Here is a 22,202-nt window from a genome sequence, read left to right as displayed (position 1 = left end):
AAACATTCCCTTCCCTTAGTCCCTATAGACATTTAGGCCCGTGTCAGCAACATGGGCTTCTGACGCTTGGAAGAAGTCAAAGCTAAGACCTATGACGTTGATGCAAACACATGACAAGACATGCCTGATCTGACACGTGAGCCTTTCTGTCTGTCTGTAAGTGTTCACCTCGTGGAGGGTGGGCGAGCAGTGCTGCTTCTGTTTTCCTCTGTTTGATAATTTTTCTCCAACTTAGATACACATGTTCTTTATGTGTTCTAAGTATCGAGTGAGATAAATAGTAATCTCAAGAAAAAGAAAAAAAAGAAATGCCAAAAAACTCGGTGTAATACATCATGACGATTAAGACACAGCATTTATTTTCACTTTGGAGTTTTCGGGACGGTAACTCATAAGTGATAAACACCCAAAGGGTCCCTAACATTCCCTGTTTCTCCTGGACCGAACACAGGTAGGACTCCCAAGGGAGTAGTCTGCTTCAGCAAAAGCTGGGGGGGTGGGGATGCATGTCTATATTTTGGTTTACCATTCTGTCAATGCCTAGCACATTACCCACCACAGGATAAGTACTCCAGAAATATTGGAGAATTAAGTCACTGAGTAATGATAAATTTAAGGGTCTCTCTTAAAAAAGAAAAAAAAATCAGCAGTAGTTGATCTTTTCTGGTATTTTCAGAGTAAAGTAGTCAGAAAGATCCTTAGCGATTCAAGTGTGGTGTGGGAGATCATAGGTGAACCCTCACTGAATGGATTAACGCTAATTTATCCCACTCTAGACAGCCACGGTTCTCTCACTGCCGTCTGGGGAAGGTTTTTCTCCCGGGGAGTTAAGTGGTGACTTTACAAATCTGGCTGTTTGGGGTCAGCCCCGCCGTGGTGCACTCATTTGCTTCCCAGCAGGAAAGGAACCATCACTTTGCATAGCTCCCTCAGATCCCGTGTCATAAAATCCACAGCTGAGATTGTAAGCAAATCATTCGATGGGCGAGAATGCCTGTAGAGAAATCATTATTTTTCATTGTCATGGGAAAGAAAAGCATCCTCTGTGTTCTACTTGTCCTGATTAGGATAAAATATGGGATGACTATTCCATCGGCACCAACAAATAATGAACGTTTAGGTGATAAACTTAGTAGGAATGCAGTATCTCAGGAAATAATGTAATAGAAAAGAGACTGTGGGTTTGCGTTTCATCAAGTGACAGTGTTAATGATCGTAGTCAAATTATCCCACGAAACGGTGCAGATCTGCCTCATTCTGAATGTGGGACCCTGGGCAAATTAAAATTAGGTAACTTCTCTGAGCCAGTTTTGCTGCCTGTAAGGGAGGATAATGTTACCCTTGGCAGAGGACTAGTATTGCTACACTAGGGCATGGCACATAAAAGGATGGTATAAAATTTTGTAGAAAAATAGTATTTCAACAGCTTGCAAGTTGTTTTGCATACTGATCATTTTCATTACAAAAGATATATTATTTCCCCATCTTCTAATTTTTTCCTAAGCAAGAGATACATGTAGATCTTTTACATAAGTGATGCATGTTGCTATGAACTGTGCAAATTTTCTACCAAGATATTCTTAACAGTGTTAACATTTTAAAGCTGAATCTGTCTTTTTTATGTTGAACTTGTCCAAGTAAAATATTATATTTGAGGCTCTTCAATTTCCAAATGGAAAAAACCTTTCTCCTGGCAATCACAGCATTAGAAATATTTGTCTTCCCATAATCTAGCTCATGTCAAAAAAAAAAAAAAAAAGTTATTTGGCTTTCTAAATTAACTCATTTTGAGCTTCAATACAATTATCCTTCTTGAAAAATTAAGGGCTGTTCAGCATTTTTAAAAACCTTTAAATATACATATAAAACCAAACCACTGTTGAAAAGATGGATTTGAAAGTCTTGGGGCACAGATCTGATATGGAAGTCTAACCAGCATTTCTGCCTCTGCCCATTCCTGGCTTTCTTCCTACAGCATCCACTGCTAACATGCTACCCAGTACTCATTGGTGTTGATACCCAGTCACCTACCAACAGTGTCAGCCAAAAAATTTCTTAGAAAGCTTGACCACATTTTTCTGAGTTGAGAAAATAAGAATTTCATAGATTTAAGAATCATCTAAAATTAAAAAGAAAAAAAAATCATCTAAAGTTGGTCAAAATCTATTAGATATTTGTAATAAACTGATCATTCAGATACTTTGTTTTATTTTTTATTGTGCTACCTTGAACCACTTTTATTAGTTCTGATTATGTTCTTGGTAGGAGACATTTCCTGAAGGGTCTGCAAAGGCAGGAATTTCAAATTACTGGCTCGAAGGGTAGAGTGTACTTCTTCCGGAATTCCTCAGCAATGCCTAGGAAGTGTCTCACCAACTTCTCAGAAACCCCTTCCACTAAATGACCTAGATCCAAGGGATTCTTCTAACATCTCTTTCATATCTTCAGTCTGTCATGATCTGTTCAAAGTCTGTCTGCTGAAACTGGAAAAGTCTAAAAATGTGGGCTAAGAACTAGGGAAGCTCAGTCTGTCTTTAGCAACCATTGTCTAATGAAGGCCTTTCAAAATGTACGGAAATCTCTCTTCATCCTGATTCCACTATCCTGATCTGTCAAGTCAAGGGTGGGTAGAAGAGACCATAATTTCTTAAGCCATTAACTCTGTGGATAGCAGAACAAATCTTTCTGAGTCTCTGTATTATAGCGTACTATGTCCTTAACCTTGGTCTCTTATGTGGAGAGTTGTTGAATCTGTCCTGGAAGGCAGGGCTAGATCTTAAATCCATTCTTACTGTTTTTCCTCCTCCTTTCTACTGTCTGGTTTTCCTAGGACACACACACACACACACACACACAAATAAAGGGCAGAGAAGAAAAATATTTACTATATATTTATGGAATCAACAGGAATGATGGTTAAATGAATGTGTATGCAGAGAGCTTGGAGAAATAAATTTCCCAAACTCAATGTCAAAAGGCTTCCAGTGTTTACAAGCTTAACTCCTGAGAAGCCTTCCTACCTCTCCTTCAGACCATCCGGGCAGTTTTTCTAGGTGGTCTCTGCTGCAACAGACATTGACATCCAGTCTAATTACTAGAGGTCAGCACCTGATACATGGGAAGTAGGGAATGGATCCCAGAAGACAATATGGCTTTCTGACTTCCCGTGAAAAGAGAGCCCTACTGTTACGCCCCCAATAATGGGTCCATGATTAAAGGAGCAAGACTGATATAAAACGAAGGTCAAGCAAAGCTTTATTTCGCTCCAAGCATCAAGAATCTAACCGAACGTTCGGGGCCGCACCTCTTCCAAGAGAGGGCGACCCTTCTCTGTTTCACAGACTAGCTTTTAAGGGCAAAGGCCATGCGGTCGGGCCTGGCCACACACAGGTGACCAATAAGATTGTAACACACACAATGCTAGGTGACCATTGAGTTATAATTTACCCTAGTAGACATTTGAACCAGCCTATTACACCTTGATTAAGATTGGCGCCAAAAAGGCTTCCAAAGGGCGGGGGCCGTACTCCTTGGTAGCTAGGGAGACAATATGCATAACCCCCACTGATCACCTGGCCTGACCCACCTTTGTATCTGGGCTTTGTTACCTGGAGATGGTTTCCAGGACTTGTTTTGAAGTAAGTCCCCTGGGGGAAGGGGAGCAGGGACAGTTGAAGGGTTAAACAACAAGGTTTTTGTTTAACCTCAATGAAAGCCTCTGGCTAAAAAATAAAAATATAAAATAGGTCCTTATACTACCATCCCTGCAGCGTTCTGTGAGTTGCTGTTATCGTCAATAGAAAAACACCATCTTATGTTTATGACTGAGGACTTCACAGGAACAATCACACTTCCACCTGAAAACATTAGTCGGCAGATAGTGTTATGCCCATTTTGAAACTTTAACTTGACCTCTGATGCCAACAGGCATTGGAGGACGGATTGAAGTCCTTGGATTCTGGGGTGTAAGTGAATAGATTGTTCTGGGCCTCAGTTGCCCGCTACTCCTGTAAAACAAAAGTAATAATCACACCCATCTCTGGGGTACATTGTGAGGATTAAACAAAACAGTACCTGCTAACTACTTAGTGACAATAACCAGCCTGTAGTTAGCTTTTTAAAAATACAGACCATTATTATAATCATCATCATTATTTCTTTTAGCATTATTATTCCCAAGGAGAGTGGTCCTCATTGCCAGCTGATGTAAGAGGTGATTTTTTTTTTTTTTAAAGAGGTGATTTTGAACAGCTGTCCTTCTCACCACTTAAACGTCTCTGCTAAATTTGAGAATATGACCCCACGCCAGCCCAGGTTTGATTATAGATACCGGTGTTTTTCTTCACTGATATATTTTATAGAAAATGAATTGTTAACCGCATTTGAGACTAACAAGCCTAAGAGTATATATTTTTCAACACCCTGGTTAAAATGAAGCCCTTTATGGTTTTGTTCATTTTCTTTTTTCTTTTTTTTTTCTTCTAGCTGAATTTGATTTTCTAACACCATGTAAGCTTCAAATATAACTCACAGGGCATTCAGGATGTAAATGGAGAGGTTGTCATCTGTATCCTTTTAAGTTCAACTTCTATGCATTATGCAGACAAACTTCACTGTTTGGGGAACCAGCCGCTGTTGAATGGCCTCTGAAAGAAATCCAGAATAAGCAAGTTAGTGACTTGACTCCAGAAAAGGAGGGGGAGAAAGGAGACTTGGGGCTACTTCAGGTTTTGTCTTGATGTGTCCCACGAGCCCAATACAATACATTTTGTATTGCTTTGAAAAATAGTTCAGGCAGGTTTTCAACCTCACTGAATTTGCCTGCACTGCCAGCATGGGAGCTGTAGGACTGTGAATTTTCTTTTACCACTAGCAAAGCTGTTTGAGCTTTTTAGCCTGAAAATGTTAAGATCTCAGTGTAACTTTTCAGATGTTCCTATATCCCTATCAGAAGCAAATTTAGGTTTTTCTAACGTCCCATGGCAGGATGATTGTTCTAATAGTGTCCAGCATACTGCTTACTTCAAGTAGCTCTCAGCAAAGAAAGAAAACTTTATTCCATTTGAAAGAAACAAGTTAGTTAAAAAAAAAAAAAATGTTACAAAAAAATGAAAATAGTATATGAACAAATAATCTGTTCTCTTTTCCTCTGATTTAAGACACCGCCTGCCACAAAGCCGAAGTATGTGTTTGAAAAAGTTCCATCAAACACAATTGTTTGGTCTTGTAAAAACGAAATAAGCCCCTTTCCTTACACAAAATACAGTCATCTTGGCAGGGGGAGCAAAACCCTAAGAGAAGTAGTTCACAAATTCATAGTAATTCTGTTTTGAGAAATTTTTCCTACTCACAAGCCTGAATATTCTTTATCTGTCTCTTCTCTCTCTTTATTTTTTTTTCCTTTCTTTTCTTTTCCCCCCTTGGCTGAACATCTGAACCTCCTTCAAGAGCTCCCTGGGTCCTAGAATTACAGGCAAGGATTCCTCACCAGTCTCTGTGCCATCTCCCCAGAGCTTGTTAACATTTTTGAGGGGAGCTGGCCATACCTTGTGACTTTTTGGCATCTCTGCCACCTATTGCTTCTGATGAGTCATGGCAACCATCAGCTTGACAATTTGGAGGAAACCTGTGGGCCAGGGGGGTTTCCGCGTCCATTAGTCTCTGCTCCTGTGGGGCTGGGACTGTCTCGCTTACAGATGGAGACTCCGAGTTCACGCACCTGGCAAGTGCAGAGCCCTGAGCTTCAGCCTAGGTCGCTCAAAGTCCAAAAACCATCTATTTTTCTTTTTATTTTTTAAATAACCGTACCTTTCCCGGGGGCAACCGAGACTCAGTCACAGGCGGAAGCTTTGTCCCTCCCTCCTGTCCCATTCACGACCAGGACTACAAATGCAGCTGAGAAAGAGATGCCCTCCTGGAAAGTGGCGGTGTTTGGGGGTCTTGCCTTTATGGGATTGGGGAAAGACTCGACATTTCATTCTACTGCTACAACCATTGTACGTAAGATTTTATTGAATGTTACCTATGAAATGATAGAATCGGTGTGCGTTTGGGATTTGCACTGAGAAAATACTGCAGATAATGGGTCTTCTGCATTCCTACACCGATTAATTCAAATTATTAGGAAAAATGGGCCCCACATCAGCTGTCTTTGTGAGGTAACAATTTCTCACAGGCCCAGGGTTGTTACTTTCTCCAAACCGTTGATTTGGTAATTTGCTTATTTTCAAAAAAAAAAAATCGGCTGTATATTCTGGGCAGCCTCTTCCTGGCAGAATCGAAGGCAGCCTGACAGACTGGATGTCTGCCGACCTCGATCCTCTTGAATTCCTCCTTCTCTGCGTTGGAGTCCCTGCTGCCACCAGAGAATATTTAATACCAAGCTCAAAATAAGTGTTTAGGAGGCTTTCAGTGGCGGTTTAAAATAATTACCATGAGAGCTTTGGTAAAAGACTTTATCCACAAAACTACTTAAATTATATAATTATATCCCCTACTTCACTCTTCCTTCCTTTCTCGGGATTTGTTTCTCTTTTGCTACGTGCCCCTACCCCGACACAGAAACACAGCCTTGGACCGAGATCCCAAGGCTGCCTCTCTCTCTAGCGTAGCCCAAGTGAGACCAGAGGTCTCATGAGGAGTTATTTGCCTGATGGAACCTATCATAATCCCACATCCCAAACCTCTGCCCAGGGGCCAAGAGCAATTTATTCTGCCCTACAACTTCCTCTTCTTACCTTCCTCCATTTTATAACCCTTGACCTTTCCGATGGCATGACCCTACTGGGAGATTGGACTGTTTCCTCAGTCACAGTGCTTTATATGTACTCTCACCCTGGAAAGCCCGGATCTATGTATCCCCAAAGCATGGGAATTTCTTTTTGGCTTCCCCCACTTCCTTATATTTAGCAATATGTATTGATTAAATGCTTTCCCTTGGCTGCCTTCCACTAAGCTGTTTTGGAGGACCTCTTTGACCATATGTTTTTAATGATTTCACCTTCTGTCTGCCCTTATCCACTTCGGAGAAATTACCGTCTGTTAGTTTGGTTCGATACGAATATGTTTTTTTAAGGTTCTGTTCTTGTATAGTCTGGGAGTTTAAAAACTCCAAAAATTATTGGTCAAAAACTGTGTCCAAGAAGACTGGGGATCCTGCTGGGATGAACACTAAGTGGACCAATTATGTATAAATGTAGTCTCTCTCCTCTCAGACGTGCATTTTTTACAACTTACTGCCGCTTCCTCTAGCCGATGAAAGAGGGGAGATGCACGTTACGCTGGCATATATGAAATGTCCAGTGTTCTACTGAGTCAGTAACACATTGTCAAAAAACAATACCCAGTGGCTTAGCCACTTGGCTATTACGGGAGTCATAACTCACTCTTTAAGAACTTGCTAACATTGTCTGCACTTGATATGGTCATAATGTATTATTGAGAATGTCCTTGGAATTTTCTGTTAATTTGTAATTGGCGGGTGTGAACATTTGGAGAGTGTAAAAGTAGAGAAGGAATGAAGTGTTATTGGACCATAAATTTGTAAATACCTCCTGGCTTAAATGAGGATGAGGTGTGGCCCCAAACCTCAAAAAACAGCTAATAAAGTATGAGTTAGCTTAAAATTCTTATATATATCCTCTTTTTTGACATTTTTAATTAACTTATGGGTTTTATTTTTATCTTTTTTTTAAGATTTTATTTATTTATTTGACAGACAGAGATCACAAGTAGGCAGAGAGGCAGGCAGAGAGAGAGAGAGGAGGAAGCAGGCTCCCTGCTGAGCAGAGAGCCCGATGCGGGACTCGATCCCAGGACCCTGGGATCACGACCTGAGCCGAAGGCAGAGGCTTTAACCCACTGAGCCACTCAGGTGCCCCAACTTATGGATTTTAAAAGGTAGACCTTTGGCACATTAGATTTGTTTCTCTCTCACACACACACAAGCACACACCCAGTGAATATTTATTTTTCTGCTATTAAAAAATATTTTTCTGCTATTAAAATCAGTATCCGTGAAGTTAAGTTATGGTTTATTATTTGAAGAACATGCCGACAAAACATGGCCTCTGTGTTTTCTGTATCATTACTGATTTTAAACCTAGTATCAGGTAGAGCTTTCCCATGTAACTTTACATGTATATAATTTTATGTTCTTTATGGAAGCTTTAAATCTAACGTATACATTGATGTGGTCATCTATATAAAAAGAGAGAGAGAGAGAAAAACACAAAACCAGTCTGTAACTTTCATGTTCTTTTCCACTCAAGAGTTGTATCAGTTTGGAGACGGAAAATAAGAGATCAAGAAAAGCAATCTAGTCTAGTTATATAAATGTATGTCTTCCCACCACGTACCAACAACTATATGCTGTATGAGAAGAGATAATGCTAAGTTTTCTAGAGTTGAGGGGAAAGGCAGATTTCCAGATACTTTGTATGTAGTAGAAGTAGCTGGAAGAGTTGAGTGTCAACAATCAGAAGGTGGGTTGAAAAAAATTGCCCGTGAGAGATTTCTTTTTTTCTTTTTTGGCAGAGATCACAAGTAGGCAGAGAGGCAGGCAGAGGGAGGGGGGTAGCAGGCTCCCCACTGAGCAGAGAGCCCATGTGGGGCTTGATCCCAGGACCCTGAGATCACGACCTGAGCCAAAGGCAGAGGCTTAACCTACTGAGCCACCCAGGCACTCCACCAATGAGAGATTTCAAAAGGAAATTTAAAATTCTCTCCATGGGACCCCTTGAATGATACTACTGTTGTACGGTATTTGACACTGAGAGATCTTTCTTTATCAGATGTTGGTACTTCTGTTAAACCTAAGGTCAAAAGAAGGTAAAGGACTAGTCTTTCTCAGATGTCGGTTCTGAGCCACATGCTGGGCAGGGCACTTGACTCACAAGTAAAGGAGTTATTTTGCCGACTCTAACCCTACAAGAGATAGTAACCCAGTTTTACAAATGAGAAAAATTTTGATGCCAAGAAGTTAAGTAACCTGCCTGAATAAAGATATCCATAAATGGCAGAACAGGGCCATTCCGATACCGTATTATTGCCTCCTTGCCTCTGGGACATTAGTTCTTTATGATGTGGCTTCTTCATCTGGCTTCAAATGTGATCAGTGCCCAGAAGCGTCCTGCGAACCCTCATGGCCACCCTTGACTTCTAACCCAAACAGTCCCGCTTTTTCATAGCAGTGCGTTTGCACGTTGTACATCAATGCTGGCTTTCTCTGCATCGGCGGGTGACTTTGCACATCAGCTGACAAGTTTTGGAGAGTGATTTTCCAGTGGCTCAGCCTCTAAGGAGTCAGCTTGTTCTAGCAGAGCCCCCCGCTTTGTTCTGCAGGATTCCTGCAGGCATCCGTGGCCTTGCATTTTGTCCTTTTTATGGAAAGTAAGTGAAAACAGACACCTGCGGGGCTTACGCTAAAGTCAGAAGTAGAGGCTTCATACACTTCAGTTCATCTGACCAGGCTGAGAGTCGTGCGTCTCCCCAAAGTGATTCATCATTAGTCCCGATTGTGTCTGCTTATTGCACTTAACCGGTGATGAATTCATGAAGGAAAAAAAAAAAAAATCCAAGAGCAATGAAATACATTGTTAAATAACTACGCCTGAAAGTCATGGTGTGACTCAGAATCTTGATATATATATATTTTTTTTTTCCTTCCTGGGACTAGAATTCTCCTTAAAACAGAGGTTTATCATTTGACCCGCACCTATTTTAACAGGTTTCTGGGAAGATATATAAATGCCCAGTGCTTGTTTGTATTCAGGCCCAAACACCAACATCTACTGTGGAATAGATGAGTATCCTTCCTTCCTTTAATTTTTTCCATTGGGGCTTAGCCTCCCTGTCGGTACCATTGGGGGAGAGAGAGAGAAATAAGAGATCAGTTCACCGAAGTCACCGGAGCGCAGAGCAAGGTGGGGACCACCACAGTTAGATGTTACATGTTGGATTACTTATCTGTAATCTTTACTTTGTCTCTGCTGGTTAACTTGGCTAACTAGTTAACTTGGCTAGCTAGTCTTCTAGTCAAAGGCTAAAGGCTTTTACTTTCCTTTCCTTAGGGATACTTCCACATTTTCTATGAGGGTGTTCCTTAGTTATGTTCTCAAGTAAGACTACCTGTCCTATAAATCTCTGAGAGGAATCAGGGGAAAAAAAACCCAAAGGCTAGAAATAGCCAAGGGCCATTTTTACGCAGGTGCTTTCTACAACATTACATTTGCAACCATCAAAAACATGGTTCTTCTGTGACCTAACGTGTTCTTTGCACATCTGGCCTCTGGGTTTTTCAGACTGTACCAAGCATGGTTTTTGCCAAAACGAAAGTGACATGTTGCCTGCTATGATACTTTCCAAACAAATCAGGGCTTTCAATTGATTTCACTATAAAATTGTGTCAGATTGCATTGTCTAGGATGCCCTGTGTGGTTTTTATAAAGGGTTTCCTTGGTAAAAGTCACGTAAAAGCAATGGAAAAGATTGCCATAAAGCTGCAGACCTCTGATTTCTTAAAGATCGTTGGTTTATTTTATTTTACTGCAGGGTATTAGATGAACATGTTACCTGTTTTGCCAGGCTACCTCCTAAAGATTGAAATAGAACTCCATTAAGGGCTTCTGGTCAGAAGTATCTTTATGAGGAATTCTGCTGGTCTAATTTTCTGCCAAGCATCTTTCTTTTTCTTTTCTAGGCATATTTCTTATAAACCAAATAAATCTTATTTATTGGGCCCACTGGCTTGATCCCTAAATAGTCCGTGCTTTCTGTTTTTACTGGGCAATTTATATTTGTTGAGACAAAAGGAGGTGTGAGATCATCACCACCACTTCTCCATTTCCTGTATAATAAGAACATTAGGGGTGCCTGGGTGTCCAACTCTTGATTTCAGCTCAGGTCATGATCTCAGGGTCATGTGGTCGAGCTCCATGTCGGGCTCCACGCTCAGCAGGGAGTCTGCTTGAAATTCTCTCCATCTGCCCCTCCCCCTGTTGGAGTTCTCTCCCTCAAGTAAGTAAATCTTTTAAAAAGAAAATGAAGATAAGCGCATTAACCTTTTGGGTTTTGTTCTAATTAAGAACATGCAACTTTTTTTTTTTTTTTAAGATTTTATTTATTTATTTTGGTGGGGGTCAGGGAGAAGCAGACTTCCCACCAACCAGGAAGCCCAATACAGGGCTTGATCCCAAGACCCTGAGACCATGACCAGAGCCAAAGGCAGAGGCTTAACTGACTGAGCCACCCAGGTGCCCCAAAGCATGCAACTCTTGATCTTGAGGTTATAAACTCAAGCCCTACATTGGGTATAGAGATTACTTAAAAATAAAATCTTTAAAAAAAAAAAAAAAAGACACTTAGAAAGTACATCCAAGATATGCAACAGTTTTATCATCAGCAAAAACAGTCCTCAAATAGCCACACAAGAACTACTATAACTTCCCAACAGGTACTCTGCGATCATTAATGATTTGCTTGCTGTTACATTACAAAGCTTTTATTTCATCCCTTCATCAGAGGCCTCAATCCCAAAGGGGAAAAGAATAAAAACAGATAAACAACTATACATCATATGCCACTGCAGAAGGATAAACAAGCATATGGAGAATCCAAAAGCTAGTAGGACCCCTGGACCTGGAAGACTCAGGAGAAAAAGAGCCATGTTTGTGTATTTGTTCACTGTTGTCAGTGTGTTGTCTTAAAAGGGAAAAACAAAGCATGACATGGGAAGAGTGAAGATGCAAGAGAAAAGTGGGGGAGACCGAGGTAAAAAAAAAAAAAAAAAAAAAAAAAGCATTCCTCCTCTGCCTTAAGGATTAGCAAGAAAGAAGCAAAGTTTTGAGATTGAGGGAGGAACGTTGAGGGAATTCTTCCCGTATAAACTTTCTCAGTAAAGTAAGTACATGTTTGCTGAAGTGACAAGGGCAGAATTTGGGATCTGGGAGAGAAGAAAAGGTCTGGAATAGCCTGTAGGAAAATGGAATCCACCGGGCATGGCTGAGAGTGTGGATGTCATGGGATGTACAAGAGCTGAGAGCTGGAGCAGAACCTGTCCTCAGGGTGGGGTGGTTTTTCCCTTCTTAAGAACAGAGGAAAATGTTGGTCATCGTTGTGAATTGGCAAGGTGGGAGGCGTGGCAGGGTGTCCAGGGGCTGAGAGCTTCTGATGAGCGTTTTGCTAGGTGCAGGGCTGTGGGTAGGGTGAGTTGAGTTGAATGATTGACTGGAATGTGCTCATGGGATGCAGGTTAGGGAAGGCACAAACACACCCACATTCCCTCCCTTACCTGGATGGCTGCCTGGTAAGTTACCTGGACGCCAGCCTTGCCCCTTGCCTGTATGGGTCCCCAAATTGCCTTTAGTTCAGACCATCTCTGATTAGAGCCACACACGTACCTTCTTTCAGCCCACAAATAAGACTATAGAATAAGGAGATACAGAGCTTTTATTTTGTTCTACTCTATGGTCTTTTATCCTTTTTCTGATTTAGCTTCTCCTTTATATATTTTCACTTTCACATGTCACTAAGTTTAAATGTTTAAACATTTCCCCCTTCGGTAGCCAAAAAGAAAACACAGTAACAGCTAATATAGTAATAAATTTATTTCTAGCTACAGGAGATAAGCTTCAATGCAATATGGCCATAAAGTATGGCTCCTAGGCTTAGGGGAGAAGCAATAAACCTTCGTAAATAAAATAATTTTAAAATACTCCTGGTGGTATGAATAAGAGTAAAATGTAACTTGTAACTGGCAACACACAGCCAACAACAGAGCTGCTTACAAAAGAAAGCTATAAACTAAAATAAGAAAACGTTTGCAGCTTTGTTGTTACCTTGCACTCTGGGTGGGCGGGCTAGAGAATTCTAGGGGGAGTGTTTTCGACTCCCCTTCTGAAATGTTACCTCTGTTACATTTCCTGACACCTTCTGATTTGCTGAAGACCTGTGATAATCACCAAGGAAACCTAGGGGTACTGATGCCACAAATAAGAGCGTTCTCAACCAACTTCAAGGTGTCAGAGAACACCTTCAAAAGGAGAGAGAGTGGGGTTCACAGGACCGCATCCCATGGGTGAGCTTAATGCTGGAACTTGCCAGTTCAAGGGTCCTTTGACTTTCAGTCTTGTTCTGCCGCTGATCTTGAAAGAGCAGTGAAGTTCTCCTGAATTTCATCTCAGTTTTCCTTCAGGTTTTCAGCTCAGGAGTCTTGTGCACAAAAGCATACAAAACACAGGGACAATTCAGTGCGTAGTGCCTTGCTTTGAGGGACGGATTATTCTTTGCAAAAATTAAGGAGCAAGAGAAAGATCTCCTCCTTTCCTCCTTCTCGTTCCCTCTCTGTCTGTTTCACACACACACACACACACACACACACACACACATGCACACGCACAGAGTCATTCTCTCACTCTCAAATCAGAAGTGAGAACAGACAGGGAACTGGAGAGCCAGCAGTAGGATGAACTCAGAATTGATCAGTGCTCTCATTGGATACATTGGTAATTCCCGGGCGTTTGTCATCTTGGGCACTGTGTTTGTTGCTGAGGAATGGGAGAAATGGGGTCTCTTCCTTGGAGGAGCTGAAGGCCTTGCTGGCCTGGAGTGAGTTATGCCTGGCCCATGGAGTGTGTCTGGGAGGGCTTGGTGGGTAAGCTGTGTTAGAAGGTGGCAGACTAACCCCGCAGGGAAGAGGATGCCAGAGAGAGCAAAAAGGGGTCAAGACTGCGAAGGGAAGTATGAATGAAGATCGGTTGGGCCTCGACTGTGGAGAGCTCTAACTGTCATTTTAAAGAGCTGGGGCTTTCTCGTATGATTAGCCATAGGCAAATTTTAGAACAAGAAGAGCCGTGATTTGTGTTTTAGATTTGTTTTATAAAGAGAAATCTCTGTTGGCAGCAAAGACAAAATCAGAGACCGAGGATGATGATGAGGACTCTAGGGAAACAGCAGAGAGACTGGTGTGGGCATTCCGTTTATACTTTGCTATGCCCGGTACTGTCTCCAGTGGGGTTTGCTTTCCCTGGATTACGTGGAGAAAGACAAGTGAGCACAGAAATTTAATTCTGAGTTTCATTTCACCACTTAGTGGCCAAGTGTTCGTGGGCAAGGAACTCCCGTCGTGTCTCCTGTTTCTCATCTGCAGAATGGGGCTCACAGTGACGCCTCCCGCGTGGGGTTCGAGCGAGTGTTAACTGAAATTCAGTGTATGCGTAGCCCTTAGAGCCATGCCCGGGACGTGGTAGGCGCTAAGTATTTTAAGTTTCTTTTTTTACCAGTTCATTCGTTTACTTGTTTGTTCATTTAGCCTTTGCAAATTTGTTTTTAAGACAATCTAGAGAAACCTACTGTAAATTGTCATGCGTAGATTTCATGTGCAAAACTTTTCTGACATTTTCACCTCCTTTACTTAAGTGCTCTTGGGCCAAAAATCTTTAGCAGGAAATAGGAGGGTGAGGCCTATAAATTCAAAAAGCTACGCTCCTCCCCCCGACCATGTAAAGTGTAAACAGAAAATTTTGCAAAGAAAGCTGCTATATGGTGGTCCTTAGTGTCACTGTGGGTAATGGGGGCCTGGGGAGGCATTAAGTGAAGTTCCAGTATTAGGAAATTTGGGCAGACTTACTTTATGGTACAACATGGTTCTATTATTCTGGTAAACAGATCCTGAAATTCCAGAAACCCAGTGTGAACCACATTTGAATACGAATGTAGAAACACCTTCAAAAATCTCCAATAAAAATTTTAATTACCTCTGCCTTTGCTTCCCTCTTTGTGAATGCAACTGAAGTAACACTCTTAAGTTGAAACAATAATTATATCTCCCGTGAATATAATAAAAATATTACGTAAGTATTTTTACTATAGGTACATTTTATTATATATGATATATATATATATCTCTATATTACATAATAACTACAGACTCAGATATTAGCATTGAGAACAAAACTCTAGTAAGAGAGGAATCATTCCTTATGTCTCCTTGTGCAGAGCCAGTGTTCATTTATCCACAGTGCTTGGGCTCTTACAAGACAGAAAGCTGACCCCATTAGGTTATAGGAAGGGTCTACAGGACTTGGGGAGAAAACCTAAATGTCTTGCAACTTTTTGCCTCTGAAGAGCTGGGAAAGCAGTTCTAGATAAAGATAAGTATAAACCCTCTGTATGGTTGAGGTGAACAAAGCTTACCTTGATGCTGAATGTTTTTATTGTACCTGAAAGTGAACTCTGCATTGATGGAAGGGGTTCTTCTATTTGATCCATCAAGATTACCAAGCCAGGCATCCCCCTCCCCACATAAAATACAGGATCATGAAGTCATGATTAAAGTTTATAAAAACCAATTTAGTGAAGTGGCGAGAGATTACAGACACTGCGTTTCCCCCCTCTTGGTGATTGGAAATTAAGTTTTAATAGCATTGAGGAATTCTGGAAAAAACACCCATAAGTTATTTAAATGATATTCTTCAACATTTCCCCTGGTTTCATGGCTAAACAATTTTGACTAGTTCATAAATTGGGACAATGTTACTGTTTTGTAATAAGATAATTTACTGAAAATATTTTTGCACGATTGTGATTGTGTGGTTAGAATGATGGGCAAACTCGCAGAGGAATCAGTGATTTGTAATCCCAACCCTGGTAGACACAGATGTGTGACTTTAATAGAGTAATTTACTTTCACCGATAACATTTGTCCAATCGCCTTTCAGGAGCTTTTGGGAGAATGAAATGAGTGGAGTTATGTGAAAGCAGTTTACAACATAAAAGCACTAAGAATATCTAAGTGTAGTTGCTGAACATACTCAGGGCATCTCAGTAGAACAAACGGAAGTAAACGCTGCGGGTGTTTTTGTTTGATTTTGCAGGCAACGAGGGAAACGCTCAGTCGCCACTGCACTACGCTGGGTGATGCTCTTCGAAAAGAGAATGATTTTGCTCTTATTATTGATGGGAAAACCCTCAAGTATGCCTTAACTTTCGGAGTAAGACAGTATTTCCTGGACTTGGCTTTGTCGTGCAAAGCTGTTATTTGCTGCAGGTAAGTTCTCCTGAATATTGTGAGATTTCAGGAAACAGCACCTCAATCCTAAATTCTTGATTTGTGAACTTCCTTAAAGTTTTTCTATCCAGAATTCGTCACTCTCAGGTTATTATCTCACTCACTTAAGACTCAAGATTCACAACCTCAAATAGAATTTAGTAGCAGGTTTTTTTAGATGAGTCCTACTGATGCTTAGGAATTACTGTTCATAATTCGAATCGATAGATTTCTTGCCATCCCATGTTCCAGTTGCGTTATTCTCCTCATTTCCATATAAGAATTCTGTTTTCTACACATCAGTCTTGGAGCCTGCTTGGAGGACTTGACGTAACTTAAATGCTGAGTCATTTTCCTGAAGACTATTTCTTGACCGTGCATTCCTCTTTCCTCTAATTGATAATACTGCCTATTTCCTAATCTGAATCTGTTTTGAGTTATAAAGGCTTAATCCATAGAACTACATTTTCATAATGCATTTAGCTCTAGTCCTTCCTGAATTTCTCATCAAAGAATCTTCCCCATATCTTTGTGGAAATTGTTCCCACTTTGTCTTCCTAAAATTTAAAGTGTGTTCATAACTCAGCTTGACTGTGAAACCTAAGGCTTTTCCTCTTTGCCATCCACTTACTGAGAGCCTTACTGGCTGGTCCCACCAGGTCTTGGGTGGCAGTGTCTCCAGCTGCTTCCACCGTCCCCCCACACCCCCTACTCCCAGCCCAGGAGACAAAATCTTAGCAGGGCTTCTGAAGAATTTCCCAGAATTTATTCTTTTAACATTATTGTTAAAACTTTTCTATTTGCTTTTATTATTATCTTAAAAAATACATTTACTGATGAAAGAATGTTATGCTTTTTAAACCTTCTTGGTCTGGGCTTATTCACTGAAATATCCTGTATATGATTTATCTCCACATTTATAAGCCATGCCTTGTAGATATTTCCTGAATTTCCATTGGAACACACTTTGTGAAATATAATTTCAACCAAACTTAATAAGTACCTTTTATAAAGCATCATTTCAACCTATAAAATTATATCACAGAGAGTTAAAATCTACTTATTATAGGAACCCATATTATTTCAGTCATTTATTTTTCTTCACTGTAGCATGTGTTAATAAATGTTACCATAGAGCTCTTGGAGAGCCTGTTGTACACATTTTTTTTTAAAAGGCTTTATTTGACGGGGGTCGGGAAGGAGGGAGTACGAATTGCGGGAGGGGCAGAGGGGAAGCAGACTCCCCTACTGAGCAGGGAGCCTAACACGGGACTTGATCCCATGACCTGAGCCGAAGGCAGACCCTTAACCGACTAAGCCACCCAGGGTCCCCTGTACACACATATTTAGTATCAGTAATAATTAGGCTGTCTGCTTAATGGTGAAGAAAGAATTGGAAATTACCTTCGTGAAGAAAGAATTTGGAAATTACCTTGACGATCTCATTTACACTCTGATATTGTCATGCTTTTTAAAATCTGCTTTTCCAGGGACCTTTCTTGATTCCTTACTATCTGTTGACCAAGTTTTAGGAATGTTCAACTCTGACACACTTCCATCAGGATAACTGTGCCAGATCTGGTTGTTTAATCACTTTCACTAATGGGATCACGAAGATCAACAAAAGCTTGCTCCAAAGCACAGTCGTGCTATGCGGGCTGGCTCCTGTTTGTAAACCAACTGTAATCCAAAGCTCTTTTGATACAGTGATCCATTCCCTGAGTCCGCGCCGGAGCTGGACCTACTGCGTGCTGGGCAGAGACCCTGCACATACAAGGCTGCACAAGGCTTCCTGCCTGCTCTCCTCCAAGTCTCCTTTTTTTTTTTTTTTTTTTTTTTTCTGTTTTAAGTAGACTCACAGTTGCTTTGATGGATGTGGGAGGCCAGTTTTCCTAACACAGTCACTGCAGCTGAGTCTCATTCTTAGAGCATTGCTTAACACGGCACCTCCCACCATTCTTCAAAAGTGGAACCACAAAATTAAACAATAGCAGAAGGAGAGAAGAAGTAGAAAGCAGTGTCAAGGGAGAAAAAATATGTTTGCGCGCTTGTGAAATTCCCTCCCGAGGTCCTTGTTCTGGATGCTCACAAGTCACATGGACCCCGGGGCTCCTCCAGGCCTGGGCCCCTGGGAGGGAGTCACACTCTACCACGCACATGCAGAGCAGCTCGAAAACTGAGCCCTATAAAGACGTGTGTGGCCCCTTCCTCCCTCCATCCTGTTTTATGCATGTTTGAGGACCTGAAGGTCCCTAGGTAGACACTGGATTTTCTTTAGAGTTTTAGGGTTTGTCATTGTTTGGTTTTTTGTTTGGTGTTTTGTTTTAAGGAAAATACCCTTCCTCAGCTTTTTTCTTCTAATTACCTTCCTCCTTTCTCTTTTCCCATAAGGACTGTGGTTCATCTTCCGGTCTGAGGTTGAGAATTCATCTAAGCCCGTAATTACATCAGTGCCAGTGCTGGAGTTATGTCTGTGCGCCGTCTTGGCCCGGTGCCTCTTGGCATTTAAACTGCTGGCACAGACCATTTTCTTGTCGTTTAACCCTACTGACCTTGATGTACAATTTCCATGATAATGCTTCTGTCGCTTGTGAGGAATAGGTGGACAACTCCATGTATCTTTCTTTACCTTTAAATGCAAGTGTCACTCCAGGCTTCTCAGAGGATAACAGACTTCCCAGCCGCAGGAAATTCTCTATTTTCCTCCAGTAGAACAGACACTCCAGATAAATAGTGAATATTATTTCAAAATACGGTGATGTCTCACAACTTTGTGTTCATCCTGACTTTCGGGGTTTTCCCCTCCCACTGCTTTCCCACCTTTGGTCAGTCCTCACGTGAAGATAATTCCAAGTCTGCTGTCTGCTGCAGGCTTCTCTTTTGCCACAGCTAGAATGGGAGTGGAGGGGAAAGCCTTCCCGTAATGGATAATGAGGATCTCGAAATTAGTTCCATCTTCAGGATGACATCAGCCACTTTCCTCCCTGACATGATCGGCGTAAAGGACAGAAGGCAGTTTTCGGTGTTTGCCTAATAGTTATGGGGATGAACGTTTTCCCTCCAGAGCCTAGGGCTGAATTAAAAAAAACAGCTGTTCTCAGTCGATAGTCATTACTTTTCTTCCCACCACTTTCTGAAGAGATTATTCAGAGACAGAAATAAATCCCCCCCCCATTCCAACATTATTCAGTGCTTTGGAGTCCTGGTTTTGGTTTACAAAGGGGAGGTTTCATGTCATACCTCAAGTAACTTTTTCTAATTTTTTTAAGGATGGAAAACCCAACAAGGAAAATGACATCTGTCTTTATCAGCCCAGCAAGTACTCTATTTTTATTTTTATTTTTTTATTTATTTACTTGACAGAGATCACAAGGAAGCAGAGAGGCAGGCAGAGAGAGTGTGGAGGATGCAGGCTCCCCGCTGAGCAGAGAGCCCGATGTGGGGCTTGATCCCAGGACCCTGAGATCATGACCCGAGCCGAAGGCTGAGGCTTTAACCCACTGAGCCTCCCAGGCACTCTTTTACTTCTGTGCCCATTTACTGGACCAGCTGAGAAGTTTCATAGGAAATAATACATCTAATGTCAGAGGAGTTTCTGATAAGTTTTCCAGGTTATAAACATAATCTCCTTGTGGTCCTTCTTTTCCCCTGTGCAAGTACACCAGTTCTTATCCTTGGTGGGATCAGATGCTTTTTTATTTTTTTAAGATTTTATTTATTTATATGCCAGAGAGAGAGAGAGAGCGCGCACACAGGCAGGCAGAGTGGCAGCAGAGGCAGAGGGAGAAGCAGGCTCCCCGCTGAGCAAGGAACCTGATGTGGGACTCGATCCCAGGACGCTGGGATCATGACCTGAGCCAAAGGCAGCTGCTTAACCAATTGAGTCACCCAGGCGTCCGGGATCAGATGCTTTTGAAGAACATGAAAACTGCTGCTCATCCCTCCTGCCCCACCCCCCAAGGAAAAGAAAACATACACACAAATCGGTAAAATTAAATGCACCATTTTAGGGGCTTCACAGAACCCCCCCCCCCCAAAAAAAAAACTCTCGGACAGGTAGGAGAGGGAAAAGTTTGCTCTAAGACGTGTGGAGATTTATGGGCACAGCTAAAATCAAGAACTGTTCTGCAAAGTGGTATTTTATCTGAGGATTCATGAAATACTTGTTCAAATTTTTACCTCTCTGGCACTTTGGATACCAAATGGAATTTCTCTGGCTTGGGTTTTTGTGGCCTATAAAATGAAGAGCTTGGCATACAGCAGGGATTCAAATCCTCCTTGGAGCCTGGATGTCTAAGCAGCTAAGAGTAGAGCTTCTCTGGCATAGAAAGGTGGAAGGGCCATGCACACATGCACCCTTCCTTGGTAATTTCCTTCCAGCTTGAAAGCTTCTGGGCCAGAAGACCCCCTCCCAGACCTTTCACTTTCTGGACCCACCCTATTTCTGTGGGCCACTCTCTGCTGGGAGGAATCTATCTACTGCTTGGATCGGCTTAATTTGGGGAAGCATCTGTTCTACCTCTTTTAATATTTCCTCCAGAAGAGAGTGGGAGTGTTGCAGTCAAGTATTGCTGTGTGTTCAATCGCATGTGGTTTCTGAGATCCTCATCAGTTCACATAACGCAGCCTTTCAAAGAATTTTACATTTTTTTCTGTAGTTGTCAGTTTCGTTTAAACATATCTTGAAACTTATGTTCTGTGACAGTTGGTTGAAAATTGGCCTAGAGCCTCCAGCTTTTAGACTGTCTAGTAATCACCATTCTCCTACATAATTTATGTACTCATGTCTTCTGAAAAGCAGAAGTTAAATTGAACTAAGCATTTTTCCCTACTTGCAACATCTCTAATCAAAGTTTAACCCCCTTTCAGGCCATTTTCCCCACAGTGCATAAAAAAACACTTGACTTCAGTGAGTGTCGTCACTCGGGAGTGACATTCCAGGCAAAACCTTTTCACCTCAGTCTGATCAACGAGTCCTCCTCGAAGAGGTCTAGAGGGACACTTCGAATACTTTCTGTCATAGCATAAGTGCATTAAGTAAAGGGTCAAGACAGATCTACTTCTCGAATCTTTGGGGATTGTCTTAAACCTTAAGGATTTCTCTAAATAAACGTTCTACTCAGAGGGTAGTTATAGAGCACAAATGAAGCTAATAAATGCTCAACAGACATTCCTTTAAAGAAAAAGTTTGTGAACACCGTCGGATGCCAAGCAGATGTTTGGCTTTGAGAAGACTTACAAACTGTTAATGAATGTCAATCCCATATTTGCTTCCAAGAAAACATGAATAAATCTTGGAAATGTTGGGAGACTATTTCTTTCATACGTGTGTGGCTAAAAGAAGACATCCTGAATAAATTTTATAACCCCATAAAATGGCCGTATTTTGCTTTCATATAATATAATAAGCTGTTCAGCCCTGTCTGTTTCATTTGCTGCCTTCTCTCTGCTGAATGATGTTAAAGGAGCAGCAAGGCCATGGTATAGCCTGTTAGCTACTTAAGAGGGACCCGTCCCCAGGGAAGTCCATATTTGATAGCAAAATTTAGATTGGTAAATCTAAACACTTGAGAATTCCTCTGTAATTTCAACATTTTATAGTTTTAGATGTGATCGTTTTAGATAAACCACCATCCACACACACACACACCCCGGTTAGAATTGCAGACGATAGAATTCTAATAACAGAGTTAACCTCTATTGGGAAGTACATGAAGTATAAGCGTGCCACTTAGTGAATTTTCATAAAGCGAATATACTCCTGTATCAAGTACCCAGACATGACCGGCACCTCAGAAACCCCCTCGTGCTCCCTTTAGCATTACTATCCGCCCAAGACTAATTGTTATCTTGATTTCCGTGATCATGCCTCTCTTAAATGGTGTCTTATTCATTTCAGTCTTTTTCTGTTTTCTCTCTTGCTAACTTGGAATAAGCATACGTATCTTCCATAACTACATTCAAATTCGTGATGATGCTTTTCTGTTCAGCAATTTTAAGTACAGACTCTGCAGCTTCCCAGCAAGGCCTCCCTGAAGCTTTACATAAATCAGTAGGTCAGCACTCTAATGTGTTTTCAATCAAAAAAAAAAAAAAATCCACCTAATAGATTACGTATAGTTCTTCTGTAGTTCTATGGTGATGGAATAAAGGAGTT

General features: G+C 41.3%; 1 protein-coding gene across 3 annotated transcripts in view; it reads left to right on the top strand.

The window, feature by feature from the left end:
• The window catches only part of ATP8A1 (ATPase phospholipid transporting 8A1), a 234,470-nt gene that overhangs the window by 146,990 nt on the left and 65,278 nt on the right, over nucleotides 1-22,202 (top strand). For all 3 annotated transcript variants that reach the window (XM_059383312.1, XM_059383321.1, XM_059383304.1), the window contains one exon: nucleotides 15,873-16,045. In XM_059383312.1, coding sequence (XP_059239295.1) covers nucleotides 15,873-16,045 — 173 coding nt within the window. The remainder of the gene's footprint in view (nucleotides 1-15,872; nucleotides 16,046-22,202) is intronic.

The sequence above is a fragment of the Mustela nigripes genome, chromosome 1 (genome assembly GCF_022355385.1).
Source record: "Mustela nigripes isolate SB6536 chromosome 1, MUSNIG.SB6536, whole genome shotgun sequence".
Taxonomy (NCBI): domain Eukaryota; kingdom Metazoa; phylum Chordata; class Mammalia; order Carnivora; family Mustelidae; genus Mustela; species Mustela nigripes.
Note: the sequence above shows the minus strand (reverse complement) of the source record. Positions and strands in the feature narration are given on the sequence as shown.